The 17,911-nt window shown below is 45.2% G+C and overlaps 1 protein-coding gene across 3 annotated transcripts in view; it reads right to left on the reverse strand.

Moving 5' to 3' along the window:
• TRAK1 (trafficking kinesin protein 1) overlaps positions 1 to 17,911 on the reverse strand; it is a 137,438-nt gene that overhangs the window by 87,720 nt on the left and 31,807 nt on the right. For all 3 annotated transcript variants that reach the window (XM_017658133.3, XM_073232485.1, XM_073232487.1), the window contains exon 2: positions 9,816 to 10,010. In XM_017658133.3, coding sequence (XP_017513622.3) covers positions 9,816 to 10,010 — 195 coding nt within the window. The remainder of the gene's footprint in view (positions 1 to 9,815; positions 10,011 to 17,911) is intronic.

Here is a 17,911-nt window from a genome sequence, read left to right on the forward strand (position 1 = left end):
GTAAGAATAGAAATAGGTTGGCATAAGCATAGCCATCTTAAAGGCTTAGAAGCTATTTTCTGAGTATGTGACTTAAAAAAAAAAAAAAACCTGGGCCTGGGTAAGGCCTTGAAAAACAAGTTAATCATGAGCACCAGGTGGTGGGCAGCTGTGACCCTTGGTCAGCTAACCTTGGTCAGTTAATCTTACATACCAAGCTTATCATGCAGAACCTCCCTAACCATTGAGGAGTAGTCTTATCCTGCCCTTGCTTAACTCCAGGATGTATGTCTTGCAAGAATAATGTATAGGTGTAGAAAATTACTATGAGTTAAGTGCTTTGAAAATGCTATACAAACCCTTAGCTCTGAGTGCTCAGGGTCCTTGTTGAGACCCGCTGCGTCGGGCTGACTTGGACCCCAGCTAGCTGGCTGAATAAAGACTTTGCTTGAATTTACATCTCTATGCCTGTGTAGTTTGTTCTCTGGAGAAGCCTCGGAAGCCCGGACCCTAACATTTGGGGGCTCGTCCGGGATACGAGCAGCTTCCCTGAGAACAAAGGACAGCTGGAGGCATGGTCTAATTGTCCGGACGGGGCAGTGTAATTCGAGGGTTGCCCCCTCGTGTCTGCATAAATCCATTATAAAGAGAGAGTCGCCATCCCGTGTATAGTCTCAGGTTAGTGGTCCCAAGTGAATAAGTCCGAGCTGGTAGTTCCGGCCCCCAGGTTAGCGACCCTGGGTAAAGGCCCAGGTAACCAATCCTGGCCCTAAGGTCCGAGTGACTTGGCCTTAGGAAGACAAATCCAATCAGCAGAAAACTGGCGCCCGAGGAGGAAAAGATCGAGCTCGTCACCCTGCGGCAGTCCGAGTGGACGCCCTTCAGGAGAATTACGAGAGTTTTTGAGGACCCTGAAAGTGGTGAGTGTGGTGCGCACCAGAGTGAGAGAAAGACCGGTCCGAACAAGTGCGATCAGATGTGGTGTGTGTGCTTAGTGTTATCATTGACTGTTTTACTGTGTTTTAGTTTCAGTTTATATTTTTTTTGCGCTTCTCATTTTAGGTTTCCTTGTTCTAAAGTTCTCCTGCTCTCTCCGTTCCTCCTTTCTGCCACTACATCATTCCCCGCGGGCACGGGTCGGGCAATTAAGAGCCATTAAAGCACCCACCGCTAAAAGACTCCCGTGACAAGATAAGGGGGTCACAGCCACAAATCCCAGATAAATTTGCGTCCCCCATGGAAAGAAAACTGTGCAACGACAGACACTTGTTCACAAGCACATACAACAGTCATTTTGTTTGAAGTGGCATCTTCATCCTTCGCCTTTGTCTCCCTCATATTCTTTTTCCTTCTTCTTTCTCACCATAGGGCAGACTCAGACGACCCCCTAAGTGTGTAACAAGCGCTTGTAAAAATTAGGTATTCTAAAACTTCCAGAAAACCTGATAAAAAGTGTTAAGCATTAATGCTAATTTGAGTTTGCCTGAGGCGGGCATGTCCTTGTAGTTATCAGCTGCCTAAATTTACCTGAGGTCATTTAAGTCATGTTATCTGCTAAATCTTTTAAGAATAAAATGCTTAAAGGCTTGGCTTTGTCTAATATTCAGTAAAGGTCTTGTAAGTAATCTAGAATAGTTGTTATGAATGAGTGAACTAAATGAGTGTGGCAAGTGAACACCTTTTTAATTGTGTGTTACAGTGTGTATACCTACCTACTGCCTGAGAATCTTTGTAGTAACCTAAAACCTTAAAGTTTTGCTAAGTTAAGAAGATATACTCTATGAGAGATTGTGCTGTAAAGCTCATGGTTACAGAAATTATAAAATGTGTTCATAAATTTGTCAATCTAAAGAATGTTAGTTTAACAATTTACAATAGCCTACTTCTCAGTGTTCACTAGAAATTAAAGTTTCTAATAGTTTTAAGTTCTAATTAAAACTACTTAAAGTAATAAAGAAAACATTTATCTATGCTAAAAGATGTATGTTTTAATAAGAAAAAGTATAAGGAATGAAAACTCTTCTGCATGCTAAAGAATGTGTTTTGTGATAAAAGAAAGTAACTTTGTTCTAAAGTACAGCTATTTATTTAAAGAGAGAAAACAGCGTAGTGCCTTTTGTTGTAGAAGATCCGCTCAGCCTGTTGCTCTCACCGGCTTATGTGCTTGAGACCATGGGGCAAATGAAGAATAAATTACTATATTCTTACAGATATAGTCGTGCCTAGTGAAATTAAAGCAAGTGAGTCTTGATATCAAGTGCACAGCAAAATTAGAATCTCGTTTCTAGTTAAACAGTTTTCTTTAACTGTTAGTCTGCTCTTAATGTTGAAAAATCAAACCAGTTTCTCATGCTTAAAGTCTCAGTGAGTTGCCAGAATATTTAAAAAAAAAAAAAATGAAATCGTAATATTAAAAAGACTAAAAGCTAAAGTTTGTTAACAACTGTATAACCTTTATTTACCTTTGAAATATTTTGTTATTGAAAACGATTGCATGGCCTGAGAAATTGAATTATTTATTCCATATATTTTTATAAGTAGAAAAATCTCTAACCAACAAATAATTAAAGTTGTTACTGATTATTTGTTTTCTTAATTTATCCTCCTAAGCAGAATGGTAACAAAGCTTTTTTCAGCTGATTAAATGCACTTAGTTAACAAACCAAAATTTATTCTTAAAAATTAAACTAGAATCTAGACAAGATTATGTTTCTCCCAGAAAAACAAGTTTCACTGTAAAAGTTTAAATGAACAAACGTGTGACCACTTTTGAGAAAAGTTGTAATAGATTTTTTTGACAACCACCAGGTCTTCTTGTTTAATTTATATGCTGTATGTTTTAAAAAAACATGAGAGATGAAAGGAAAGGAGCGACACATAGCAGCAATTAACCGGAGAGTTCCGCTTTATTAAGGAAAGGTGCTGAGTTATATAGGAAAGGGCATGAATTGATTGAAGTGTCACTTCTACGCGGCTAGTGGCTGTTGGCTAGGTGCTAAGATTGAGAGGGGAGCGAGAAGTGATTGAGCTTCAGGTAGCGCCGGCGGGAGCCAAGGACCCCCCCCCCCACAAAGGGAAGCCGGAAGTTTGCCATCTTACTAGTGGTAGTCCTTCAGGAGACTCTCCATATTTTTTAATGCAAATGATCTTAGAGCTTTTAATAGAATTTGCATAGCAGCTTATATCTACTATTAAAGAGTAAAACATTCTTGAAGCTTTCAGGGAAGACCTGTAGACTTAAGCACTTTCTCTGTTGTTTTTTTTTATCTGGTCTTAAACACTTATGCTAAGTTCAAAAAAATTGCTTTTACCTCTAGTTAACTCTGATATTTTCCAGAAAGCCCCTGGAACATGTCAGAAGAATTTTTTCTCATTAGAGAAAGTATTTGACTAATTTAGCTTATTTATCTGATATATATATATATATTTACCAGGAAAGCACTGTCAAAGAGAATGATGCTAAACTTTGTTACTAAATGTTTTGTATTACAGAAATATCAGAATTTCCTTATGTCAACTGTCTTACAGTAAGCTCTCATCAGATCTTTAACCATTGCCATTTGTAAGTCTTTTGTCATTTATAGTATTATCCCTAAACTAGTAAAGAACTAGATTTCAGCAGAACAAGTATTAGTTACATAAGATTACATAAACTAAAGAAAATGATTTTGTGTCTTTTTGTTTCAAATGTTGCTGATAAAGTGTTTTAACCTTGTTCTCTTAAACTGACAACAGTTTAGTAAATAACTATCTTTATGAGCAGAATTGAAACATCCTTCTCTCTACCTGATCCCTCCAGAGTTTAAAAACTTTCAGTGACTGTTTTTGTATTCCATGGCAGTATGTTTATTTGCATGAGTTCAATAAGAATCTGCTTTCCTTGTGATAAGACTACTTAAAAACACTAGTTATACTGCCAGGGCTTTGACTAGAATGTCATACCTGAGAAACATGTGCATAGACTCAGATGTGAACAACTTTAAAGAACTAAGATTGACTTTATAAAGCCAACAAAACCCCTTAGAAGAACTGGCCTGGTACCTTGCTTACAGAGTTCCCAGCAGCCTTACCAAGTGAGCAAAGAAGGTCACTTCCTGGCAGGTGCAGAGACCTCGAGAAGAGAAGAATTCATCCAAATCTACAGGTACTGCAGGCAAAGCCTGATGGCAAGTCTAGTTTAGCTGTCTGGCCTCAAGAAGCCTTTAAAAGTTCAATCTGAAATTCCTTACAAAAAGTTCCAGCAAAGCATATTTAAAAGAGCCTGTGTAATCAATTGCTCTTCTTGCTGCACTTGTGCAAATGATCAAGCCAGCTGTTAATTATTTTCTTAACCTAGTTACTTCTAATAAAAATGAGAGTAATTTTAGAGAAAAGTATTGTTTCAATAATGGCAGCCTCCTTCCAGAATAAAAAATCCAACTCCAGATGTTGCTACATAACGTAATAACACAATTTGTTTTATCTTGCCTGGAAGCCACAAAACTGCAAATAGTAATAGAAATGAAACCCAGAATAGAAGCGCCAGCCTTCTGAGGCCCTCTCAACTGACCAGTGATAGAAATCTAGCTGCACCCTTTACTGCGCCCCCTGCTCAGCATGAAGCAGCCAGAGCGGTCATCGCCCCTTTTCCCTAGCAGCAGCTAGAGTCCCTATCTGTAGAAGAGAGAATGAAACAAAGACCAAGACTCACTTTATCCTCTGTAAGTAAGCAAAGAACCTGCATTGAGAGAGTTCCTAAAACTTACACCTCCCTCTGCAACAAGACAGAAGTAATCAGCACCACCCCAGCTTATTCTAACAAGTAGTAAGCCTGCCAAACCGGAGTCACTCCATGTGTTACCTTTATCAAAGAACGCATTAGCACCATGCAAATCATAGTGTTGAGACAGAACTATCAGAGTGTTAACCAAACAGATGACCCCTAATTTCATGACTGAAATAGATACAAGAAGAAGAAGAGAATGTAAGAATAGAAATAGGTTAGCATAAGCATAGCCATCTTAAAGGCCTAGAAGCCATTTTCTGAGTATGTGACTTAAAAAAAAAACAAAACCTGGGCCTGGGTAAGGCCTTGAAAAACAAGTTAATCATGAGCACCAGGTGGTGGGCAGCTGTGACCCTTGGTCAGCTAACCTTGGTCAGTTAATCTTACATACCAAGCTTATCGTGCAGAACCTCCCTAACCATTGAGGAGTAGTCTTATCCTGCCCTTGCTTAACTCCAGGATGTATGTCTTGCAAGAATAATGTATAGTTGTAGAAAATTACTATGAGTTAAGTGCTTTGAAAATGCTATATAAACCCTTAGCTCTGAGTGCTCAGGGTCCTTGTTGAGACCCGCTGCGTCGGGCTGACTTGGACCCCAGCTAGCTGGCTGAATAAAGACTTTGCTTGAATTTACATCTCTATGCCTGTGTAGTTTGTTCTCTGGAGAAGCCTCGGAAGCCCGGACCCTAACATCTCCCACATGAGCAAGGTGGCCAACTCCATGTAGGATGCCAGCCAAGTCCTGTAGAGCTTCCTGCATTGGCCCAACCCAGAGCAAAGTCCCTGGTTAGGTAATGGAAGAATATCAATAACGCAGGAGAGGTTTTCACTTCCTTAGCTTGAAAATCTCAGCTGGAAATCAAAACAAATTCCATACAATGTACTCAAAAAATACCTGCTGGCTGACTCATTAATAGCACTTTACAGTAAGGGCAAACAATGGGGCCATGTCTTGAACTCATCTGCTTCATAACCTCTTCTTCTCAGGAAAAAGACTGTTCCAGGTAAACTCAGGTATGGAGAAGACACCAGACCATATGCACTTTAGACACAGAGAGATTTCTTTCCTTGATCAAGGTTCCTTAACAAGAAAGTTACAGAGGAGCTGTACACCAACAGGGCAACCTCCATGCCCGTGTCTGTGGGTGCTACATGACTGGAAAAGTCCTCAGCACAGAGTCACCTCCACCTGACATCAGGGACATACAACCTACAGATCACAGGATGGAGGCAAAAATCACAGGGAAGAAGGAAGCCTTATCTTGAGACTAAGCTACATCAGACTGAGTTTTACGTAAGATAGCGTGACCTTGAGTGAAAAAAAAAGAATTTTGAATACATCAGACTTACATTTTATAAAAAAATAAGTTATTGACATATTCTGAAACTGAGGGACTGTTGTCTTTTCCATGTTTACTAAATGAGCTTTACTCTTAAACTACAATTTTTCTCTCACACGGCTACTCTGAGAGAGCGGTTAAGACACAGAGTCAGAACAGAGAAACTAGGCTGGAGACTCAGCACCCACGCTCAGCGTGCGCCGTTGGGCGAGCTTCTCAGCTCCCTGAACCTCAGTGCTCTCATCTTCAGATCGGGGGCAGCGAGGCTGTTTTATCCAGGGGTCACTGTGAGAATTAAACGAGACGCATGTAAAGCATTAAAAACAGTTCCTGACACACAGGAAGAGCAAACTGTCGGCTATTTCTTCTCGTCAAACCATCTCCTCCTAAAGATCCCGTATTCATGGCACATTCACTTTGTGGCCATTTTCACTTTTTGTGTTTCTCAGACTCATCAGGAGTCAAAAGCCACCTGACTAGGAAAGTTTTGAAATTTTTCTGAAAAGGTCATTCTAACACCTGACGAAGATGGACACTCAAAGCCTTCTTGCTTCTTAAACCATTCTCAGGATGACACGCAGGAAAGGGAGCTCCTCTCCTGACACCCGAGGTGTCTGCAGGGGCCTGGGCAGCACTAGTGTGGACAGCCTGCTCATCCGGGACCCTCCCGAGCGGGAGCGAGCATGTCAGAGCCCCTGGGGTGCACCTTACCCCCACTCCCCCCCACAATGGAGAACCACTGCCCTGATTCATGAGAAAATAAATCTAAAAGGAAACAAAGGGTTATGCTGTGCTCTCGCATACCTAACAACTGGGTTGACACAACGGTGAGTCACAATGCTGTGAGCCACTCCATCTCCTGGGTCACACACATGTAAACAAACAAATGCAACCCAAAAAGGATGCCATGTACAGAGCAGACTTCCAAGCCCCTCAGCCAGTTTATCAAGGCTCACAGACCCCTCCTCAGGGCCACAGAGGAAACCAACCATATTATAGTGCAGGTATTAAAACATGAAAAAAGGGTGTGTATCAGTGCACTAAAAAACAAGGTCTAGCAACAGATCCAATAAGGAATGCAATTTCAAAGCAGTGATGAGTAAAGGCAGTATTCAAAGTATCTGCTTCCCCTGGAGCATGACATGAAAATATCTGTGATTTCTATAGTGGTGACAGAGCCACAGGTCCTAATGCCACAGTGCTTTGTTTCCTGCATTCATCATGAAAGGCGATGCTGCATTTCAGTTAAAAGTTAGGAAAACAGAAATGTGATTTATTTCTTTATAAGTTCATAGAACCCTGTTTCTTTCTGTAAACCCTTTGAGGGTCCCAGGACCTCAAATTGAAAGCCATGCTCTGGAGGGCGCTGTATTTAAGAGTTAATGCCTGATCACTCACGTAATTGATAGTTAGCAAATGCCTACTTTGCTCTAAGCACAGGTACCATAGAAGAAAACAGAACTGAGGCTTGGCTGCCACCATGCTCTAAGAACTTTCAGAATCTCTGCTCCAAATTTATTTTGATTCTTCCCATTTTATCATAATTTGTGTTATCCACTGCTCTTAATATGTAATTAAAATCAAAATTATTTAGCTGAATGACCTTGCTCTTAATATATAATTAAAATCAAAATATACAAACAAAAACATGCCACTATGTCTGTTCAAGCCTACCATTAAGAGGATTTTTAGAAGCTATATATCAGTGTTATGGAACAAATACTATGTGTCCTCCATGCTTCTATTTCCTTGATAGTAAAACCAGCCCTGCCCCAAAGGTAGATGCTTATAGAGATGAAATGAGGCAATTCACATAAAAGTTCTCTGAAAACGGTGAGGCACTCCCATTGGTGGTGCTCCGACCTCATGGGACTGTAAGCGATTACCCAGTGTAGACGAGAAGGGGCCCAGGGGCCCCTGTGGCAGGAATGGCCCTGCAGGGTCCTGGGGAACCACAGGAGGGTCTCTTAAGGAAAACTAACATGAGGATTTATGGAAAAATGATTGTGCTGTGAATCCTACTGTGAAACCGTGAGAAGGAACCCAATATGAATCCTACCAAGGAGGTTACCCTGGACATGGTTTTCCACGTGACACCACATCTCCTTGGTAACGCAGATATTGTGAGTAAACTGAAGTGACTCGCAAAGACACAGCAGAAGTTCTAAAGCTTCAATGTGAACTTTAGTACCAGTCTAACATGCTTCATATCTGCCTTGGTGTGATTATTCTATTTTTATTCCTATTGAAATTAATTATCTACTGTGTTCACAAGGAAACTATACAGTTTCCTGGGTATAAAAACACAACTCAATTTAAACAAAATTCCTTTCTTATTATTATCTAATAGGAAATAGTGTGAAAACAGACCCAGATACACTCTAAAGGAGAAACTTACAGTTCTACCTTGTTCATTATAAATGATTTCATAAATTCAAGAAAACTGAGATTGGTCTTTATTAGAGAAAATAATTGCAGAAAACCTTACAGGTGCATCATAAGCTGGTTTTGAACCAAGTTATCTCCATATAGAAGCAGGATTGCTGTTTTTTTAAAGGTGACACAATGATACAGATATGTAAATGACATTGCTTTGAAAGTGACATCACTAATTAAGGTAGGCCCAAATTAACTTGAATTTTAGTCAGAGACATCAAAACAGAGGACAGCTGGTCTGTTCTACCAACCTCATAGGGCAGCCATGCATTTCTAAAAAGTAAAATTTTCTACAAAGATATCTCTTGAATGAACAACAAAAACACATTAGCATGAGTTTTTTAAGTTACCACAATTTTTTTTCAAATTTGCACAGTTAGGTCTCACACCCTTGTCATCACAAAGACACCCTCCCCAGCACCAGCTCTGCAACAAGATCTGCTACAGGCCACTCTGAATCCCAGATAACCAACCAGCTTAGTGTGTCTGCACACAAAAGCTATCAGCCTTGGAAAACAGCGCATAGATACAGAGATAAGTTGGTGGCTGCATGGGTGCAGGGAGCCTGTCTGGGGAGTGGGAGAAATGGGCAAAGGGGTTCAAAAGGTACAAACTGCCAGTTATAAAATAAGTAAGTCATGGAGATGTAAGGTATGCATGGGGCCAATACTTACTACTACTGCTCTGTATATTTGAAAGTTGCTAAGAAAGTAGATGTTAGGGTTCTCATTACAAGAAAAAAAATTGTTTTTGTAATGATGTGGTGACAGATGGTAGCTAGACTTATTGTGATGATTACTTTGCAATATATGCAATATCAAATCATTATGTTATATACCTAAAACTAATATAATCTTACATGCAATTATATCTCAATGAAAAAATAAAAGAAATCATCAGCTTTGGTATACCTACCTTGCTGTGTCACATAAACACTAAGCAGCATTGATGCTCCCAATACATTTGGTTTAAATGCAGACAAATCCTGTCCCAGTAAGTTTCTAAGGACTCACATGGTACTTTTGGTAAGAGGGGAAAATGGGAGCATTATAAAATTCTTCTGTGTGGTTAAGAGAAAGCTGGCTTAAATGAAAATTCATACTTATCCCCACTACTAAAAAATTTCTATTCAGAACACTTAGAATCGAGGCCTTCTGTGTGACTGAACCCTACAGACACATTTTTTGGAGCATCTTTCCATGGATGACGGGCCACAAGACATGGTGACCAGCACAGGACCTCATGTGAGGCCGTGGGTAAGGACTGGTCACCACACAAAGGGGGAGTGACTTACGGAAGTACTTCAGCGTCTCTTCGATTTGCTCGGTTGTGAGGTCGATGTTGGCATCTGGAGAAATGAGGGGCGTGTGCAGCCAGTCGTCGTGGTCATAACCGTAGATGGTATCAGCTCTTAGCCTGTAATGGGGCAGCTGCTCCTCCAGCAGGCTGATGATCTCGACTTCCGGAAGGTCAGTGCTGTTGCACACGTCTAGGGAGGAGATGGAGAAATGAGAGCCCAGAACTGGCCAGGGCCTTGCTGCTGTGAGTTACCTAAGCTGTGGCCTGAGGCAGGTGTCCTCAGTGACTTACCCATACCATGGAGAGCCCAGAGGAGGCCATGTCAGGGGTCTTTTTCCAATTTAAATTCTACTCTCAAAACTTAGAATTATGAGTGCTCCTGCCAAGACCCACCCAGAATGGTTCCTGCTGCTTAGCTGCACACTTTCTGCAAAGTAAAGCCAAAAGCCTTACACCTTCACCATCTGGACTGTCTTTCTTTCCAGCCTTTTCTCTGGTCATTTTCTCTCAATCACTCTACACTTAAGCCAAACCAGTGATAATTTCATTAATATTACTAACTTTCTCCTGACACTTTTTACCATTCAGGTTATCCCTCCACGTAGGATTTTGCCTTAGTTTGATTCATTCAAAGAACTGTTCATTCATCTGCATTTTCTTCCATCCATTCAAATGTACCCCGAGACCCAGACACCGGAGACACCACGGCAGCACGCCAGTCCCGGGCCCGCCCTGGAAGTCCTTGTGTTCTTGTGGGGCTTCCGACCATCGACCGACAGGACCCTCCTGTCAGGGCACGGAGTGCAGGTCACTCCCCTTCCCACCGTGCTGGTGTTGGAGCGCTCCTCCTCCAGTGAACCTCGCCTCCGCCTTCTGTGTGCTCACGGCGTGTTCCGGAGTGTCTGTTACTGCACTTATGTTCTGTCTTCCGGGTATTTCAATCCAACTCATGTCCCTGATCTGCCTGCTACCTACACCCCTCATGGTTCCTGGCCCAGACTGTGCTCAGGGGTGTACAATGATGACTATTAAGGTGAGTGGGTCCATACAAAGCAGTTACACCGGGACTTTTAATTAGATTGCAAACTCAACAACACAGAAAATGTACCCAGAATGAGGGCTGGTCTTACACAACTGTTCTACCCCCAGGATGAGTGAATTAAATAAATGCTAATGGGTGAGTACTGATTTTATATCAACTAATTCTGACATCAGTCACTATATCAGCACATTTCACAGAAAGCACTCAGCACCTGTGATGGGAAGCAGCCATCTCAGTCTTTCCAACCGGTAAGAAACTCAGATCTCCTATGGTGCACAGAGCTAGACAGGAAAGGAAAGTTAACTCAGTCATTCATTCTAGAAATGAGACTTCAGTGAGAAAAGTCATTCAAAAGATAAGAATACAATAAGATCTATTCTTTAGAAGGTGTTACACCTGTCCTTGCTTGCAGGAAGTAACAAAGGTGGGGTCAGGATCAAAGTGAGTGGCAGAGCGGGACTTCTGCGACGTGCCCTTCTCCAGCCGTAAGAAAGGGCAGGGGAAAACACTCTCAAGACAAATAAAACCACACAATAGCAGGGGAAACGAGGAGGTGCTGACAAGAGACCGACATTGTGAGGCATTCCCAGAACGCAGAAGGCAGCATCCGCTTACAGGAAGGGCCCAGCCCAGACACCACGGAGGCAATGACTGGTGCAGCCGGTGGGAGGGAATCTGGGGCGCTCCGCGCTGGGAGGCGGTGACAAAGAGGGAGCGGAGGGGCCCGGGCAGGAATGCTTCGGAGAACAAAGCAGGTGGAGTCGGGGACCAGTGTCTTTGCTCCTCTCTGCTGAACCAAGGCAAAGAGCTGGCGGGGCGGTGGCCCAGGGCCACTCACACTCAGGAAGTATGTGAGGACACCCGTGCCCCGAAGAGCAGCTGTGCCAGAGACTTCCCCAAATCCATGTCTCCTTCATGTGTATGGAGGGCACACAGCAGGCAAAAAAGTGATGGCATACAGATCAGGAGAACATTTAGTGACCTCATGCCTCCGTTTGGACAGGAGTCTCCCAGTTGGCACCCTCTACTTCCTCCTCCCCCAACTCCTCCTTCTCACTCAATTCAACTTGTAAAGCTTCATTGTAAAACAGTCAGAAAGTCAGCATGGGTGTGGTTTTTCAAGCCCCCAGGAATGAAATATCAAGTAGGAAGTGAAAACGTTCAGAATTTTACGTAGCTCTTTAGGGAAGTGCTTCAGTCCTGGAGGGGGCCCACATCTGAGCTCGGGATTCCCTCCCTGTCTCTTGTGGGAAAGGTCACAGCAAGAAGCACACTTGGTGTCCAGACAGCTGGAAGCCGGACCGGAGCTACCTCGCCACCCTGGAGAGGTCCACTGCAAGCCTACGTTAGGCCCGCCCCTAAGCCAGAGCTCCAGCCCAACCCCAAGACAGAAGATGGTTCATATTTCTCCTTCTCCTCTCCTAACAAAACCACCATCTAAAGGTTCAAGATGGGCTCATAATTAAGCAAATACTTCTTCCTCTCACAACCAAATAAGTAAATGCCCACAAACTCATCCTGGGGAGAGGACTCACAGTGGTAAAAAGGCTGCTACCTGACTGAGGGGACATGGGGTCAAGGAAGGTCAACATCTAACCAGCGGCATCTCTCAACTACACACAGACCAGCTCCAGGCCCCTCCAAAGTGGAGTGCCAGCCTGCCCCCAGGAGAGCAGGCAGGGGACCCAACGCATTCCTGCATGACACAAAGGGCTGCTGCTCGTCAGTGATGGAAAGGCAACGAACTCCAAAAAAAAATCCCTTCTAAGAATAACCTATCACTTGTGAGTATGCTGGAAGCTGCTCAAACACTGAGACTTGACCTGTCCTTCCACATTCCCAGGGCTGAAGGTCATCCTATTTACAGTGCGGGTCCATGTGCCCAAGAGAGATCGTTTTCCTTAGAGCATATGATGACCAGGGAGATAAAGTATCAAAAGGTGAGGATGTGCCAAAATGCCTATTTAAAACACTTTGCATATTTGATTTTTTTATAACATGACCAGCCATATAAACATCAGCAAGTTTTCAGAAGACTGGAAGGCCCAGGAATTAGGGCATTAGAGAGGATTAGAGATAGACCAGCCTGCAGAGCTCTCCTTGACCTTGGCCCTGGCGACCTCCTGTGCAGGGGGACACCGTATTTGTCCCGTGGAGAAGACACATCCAAGGACTGAGGCTGGCTAAACATACCATGAGAGCCCTCAAGGACTCCCCAGGGATGCTTCCACCATGCCAAGCACCAAGCCAAGTACCTCCAGAGCATTCTCTGGCCTTCCCAGCAACCTGGGGCCCAGATAACATTTGTTCTGTTTCACAGTTAAGAAAGCTGAGACTCACAGGGGCTGTGGGATATCTTGCTGGTCAAGGTCATGCAGCTAAATAAGCAGCAGATTCAGTATGGGAGGCCTCTGTTACCTGCCTGACAGCTATACCTTCCCTCTGCCATCTGTGGCTCATCTCCCAGGCGGGCTCGCCAGAAATGCTAGGAAATCCTCAGGATGTTCTAATCAGGAAGTTTTTGTTCTAAACAGGTGAAGATTTCATAAGTATGGTAGGGAGTTTCAATTAAACACATTGACAAATTAGGGAGGTGTCAGAATGACTATCCCTTTAGAGCACAGGAAGCAGAGCTAAGGACTGAAGTCACTTGTCTGCAGAGCCACGAGGGACCAGGGGCCTGAGGAGGACAGCCCTGCCCCACCTCCTGCACCCGCTCCAGCCTGCAGTGTGAGGGCACTGCTGGCCCACCCCAAGGAAAGGAACCTGTTATGCTCTCGACAGTCATCCTTTCTCCACAGCCTGCTCACATTATTAACAAGCCATAAGAAGATGTTTTGGGATAAGCCCCTAATGAAGGCATCAGCATGCTGGTTGGGTGCAGACACCATCAAGTCCGCAGCTCTGGCAGATCTGCAGCAACCCCCACCTGTCAAACCAGCAGAAGGCCAGGCTCGCCCAGGCCGTCAAGTGACTTGCCACTCAGCAGTGCCTCTTTACCAAATCACTAAAACAGCCGCATGGTTTCTGGCCACCCCGCTGCTGGTGCCATCTGTGCAAAGGTGCTTTTTAAAGTAAAGTATTGCCCTGCTTTGGAAACCTCCCAGTTCCCTATAAAGTCCTTCGTGATTCAGCCCACACTTTCCCTGGGCAGAAGTTTCCTAATACCTAGTTTTGCTTCTTCCTTTTGGTAACGTAACCTAAAGGTGTGGCAGGGCACATGGTAACCAGCTGAGCTACATTTCCCACCTTTCTTTGAAAGCAAGGTATGTCCATATGCCTCATAACAGGATGTAAACAGAACATCTGAGTCATGCTCCTTCCAACTGTCTGACCACAGAGAAGGGGCTGGTGCTGGGGCCCCCTTCAGCCCTTTAAGTCAGGTGACATGCAGGGGATCAGCAGAGCCACTCTGGGTGCTGGGGACAGCCTAGTGGAGAGGAGCATGCCGGGGCCACCTTCCCCTTGAACTTTCAAGAGAAAGAAATAAATGTCTACTTTGTTGAAATCACTATTATTTTGGTCTCTGTTAAAGCAGTCAAATCAATACTCAAACGGCCTCTCTTATCAAGCTCAGCCTCTGCTATTTCCTCCAATACCTCTTCAGTTAAGCCACACCAACCTCTCACCATTCTCTAAACACATTTTTGCAGAAATCTTGGTTTTCACACCAACTGTCCTAGCTGCCTAGAATGCCCTTCACTGCCCAGCAAACTCCATCAGAAAATACCACACAAATGTCATCCTGTATTTCAAGCTTTCCTCTACTTCAGCCCTCTGGCTATGTATTTGGTACATAGATTATTTCACTACAAAGTTGTGTTTCCTGCTGTCTCTTCACCACTAGCTGGGGCCTCTCAGGAGAAAGAGCTCTGAATTGCCCACCTTTACATCCAACACAGCCCTCAGCAGCTGGGTGACAGCCAGTGCTCAGTGAGCGCCAGATGAATAACGGGTCAAGGCAAGGGGGAATTAGTGATGGGTGGCAGGTCTACTCTGCCCGCCCAGGATGGACAGGTGCCAGCCTTCAGCATGGGGAGGTGGAGCCATCTGGTACCAAAGGCTTCTCAGGTCCCTGTCAGTACCACCCTAGGTCATCATCCAGCACAGAAGAAGGTCCCCAGGGAAGTGAATGTCACCTCAACCACTCAGCAACTGTCCTTCCAATCCAATGCCCGCCATTCTCAGGGCACCACTTTGGGAGCAGGACATCATGGGTTTTTTCCCCTCTTCAAAGCTATAACCCCTCCTAGGTTTTCCCCAAGTCATGAGGTTTGGAGTAGTTCCCCTAACCGAGAATGAGGGCTACACTTAGGGCTGCCTGAGAGGCGGAAAGAGTCCTGGAGCTGCTCAGTGTTGGAAGGTCCAGGGCTACAGGTGCAGCTATGTCTACCCTGTGTCTGACATGGGTTAGAGCCTCACTCCCAGAGAGGGGCTGGAAGTAGGTCCCTCCACCTAGAGGTTTGCACGGATGCACCAGTGACAGGTCAATTTCATGGAACCCACCAGGTGCCTGAGATAATATCTACATTTTATGGCAGAGGCAGCAGCTCCAAATTAGTGTCCGACATTTAAAAATCAGAGAATCTCATGCAAAAATACAGATCCAGGCCTCTCAGAAGTCAGCATACTAGCACCAGATGTTACATGCTCCGAGTGGGGCTGGGGTAGCTCCACCAGGGCTTCTGGGCCTCCTGCCTGCAGGGGGGTTAGAGGGCTCTGGGCCCAGAGAACAGGGCCCTGCACAGAGGCAAGGATCAGAAGTGGGTGCAGAAGAGCCGTCTCGGGGACAGCATCCTCAACACTCACCCAGGCTCCAGGAGATCCTGGGAAACCCAGCACAGGGGGAGGACAGAATAACAGGCGGGAGAGAGAACAGTGCTGGACAAAGAGGAAAGCTTAATGAGAGAAAACTGGCAGATCAGAGGAAGAGAGCGGAATGGACAAATGGACACAGAGGACAGGGGGAAAGACAAAAGTCAAGAAGTAACAGAATGTGGGGCAAGGCAACACCACCGCTGCCACCTGCTGGACGGTGTGGGAGGTACTAGGTGTGGCCAGAACCTGAGTTTGGAGAATGGGATCCCAGCGCCCCCCACCCCCCGCCGCTCCGTGCCTATCTTCATCTGGTCCCTGGCAGGCACTTCTTCGTCGGTCTGGGGCTCAGTTTCTTTGTCGGTAGATCAAGAACGTGAGGTTTTAGAGAGGCTCCCCTCCTAAATGTGTGAGCACCCAAGGGCCAAATAAAACCTATGTGCCTCCTGGCTGCACACTGTGGCTTCCCACCCTGATGTCTCACTCGGGGCCTTGGGAGGATGTCCTAAACTACAGTAAAGTTGACAAAGAACAGAAAAGGACCCTTAACTCATCAATGACCATATTCCAAAGCCTGTCTCTTTTCTATTTTCCCCCCATCCCAGTCCCACTGCATTTCCTTACCCACCGAGTTCCCAGCAGCTGCGGACAGTGGGTAGGGAGCGTGACTGGTGTCTGTGCTTGAGGAAGCTGACTGGCAGCAGAAAGCCCCTTGTCACCTCTTTCTCTTGGTAGTAACTGCAAACCCAGGTTTTAAAGACCTCACAATACTCGGCCACTAGCAAACCATTTTGTAAAGACTTGGAAACAATTCCTTTTTCTCAAAATTATTAGGATTAAAGGATACAGACTTAAAGACTCACACAAAGGCCATACTGGTGCTGGAGACACATGTGATATTTTGTAACCAGTATCTGACAGACATCCCTCTAGAAAATTCCTTTACCACAGGGTCATGTAGTTGAGGGCCTCACCTAAGCATCTTCAGGGAACTCAGTAATTACCCTCCACACCACTACATATGATTTCATGAACAAACGGACCATCAGAGCTAAAGATTACTGGCTCAACCACTATTTAACAGAAGAGAACACTGTAGTCAGAGAGGCTGAGGAGCAGCCTAATGTCACAGAGCAGCCACGACAGACCCAGCGCACAGCCGGCAGCACCAGGGCCTTGGGACGTGCGGCGCCGCCCCAGGCGCTGCCTTGCTCTCTGCTGTTCGCTTTTCATCTCTGCTGCTGCTTCCTTCCACTCTGCCTGGTGACCAGTAGTGATCACTAAACATTTGCTGAATGATGCAAAGCGCTTCTATCTATTTCTGCATTTCATTTACTCTCACAAACCAGCAGACAGTTTAGAGTGAGGATTAGGAACACACTCTACAAACAAGGAAACCAAAGAGCCCAAGTCACCTCCCTAGGAAGTGGCTGAGCCAGCCCCAAACCTCAGCCAGCTTACTTCCAACCCTAATCCAGACACGACGCACTCCCACTGTCTGTCTCCTTCAAGGATCCTCCAGAGAAGGTACCTGCAAGATTACCTCCTCCCTTCACTGACTTGTACTGAGGAGCTCTCCCCAGACTGTGCATGGGGGAACAGGGCCCTCAGGCAGGCCACCAGCCCCCTGCAAACCCAGCTTCCCTGAGCGGGATCTCCGATGGCTCCAAGGTCCACCCTGGGCCTCCTGTACCAGAATCTTGGCCAGTGGGATTCAAGAATTGGCTTTATATCACATCCTCCGAGGGGGTTTTGCACACCAACATTTGAGTGTTGAGTCAGCCCCTTGTGATTTTAGTTAACCCAATTTGCTTTCTTTAAAAAAATTAAAAATCATTAAGGCACATGTGGCTGAATCTCCAAACATTACATACTCAAGGGCAAGGGGTTTTCCTGCCGGCCTGTCCCTCCCCCACGTCCGCCCTCTCCCTGCTTCCACACAGACTCCTCTCAGAATCCTCACCCCAGCCAGTCCTCCTGCAGAAGGGGAGCTGAGGCCCTCAGGGACCCGGGCGAGGTCTCCAGGCAGGAGCAGGCTGCAGGCTGCAGGCTGGGGCAGTAGGCCCTCCGCCCGCCTCCCTGCTGGCCCCTTCGCCTCCTCAACTCACAGTCCAGCCCAAAGGGACAGACACAAGTCTTTTCTCTCCCTTTTCTGCCTTGCCCCACAGGCAACAGCTCACTTGCTGTGAGGTGCAGAGGGGTCTCCAGGAAGAGAGGGCAGCCGGCGAGGCCCA

Source organism: Manis javanica, chromosome 3, assembly GCF_040802235.1.
Source record: "Manis javanica isolate MJ-LG chromosome 3, MJ_LKY, whole genome shotgun sequence".
Lineage (NCBI taxonomy): Eukaryota > Metazoa > Chordata > Mammalia > Pholidota > Manidae > Manis > Manis javanica.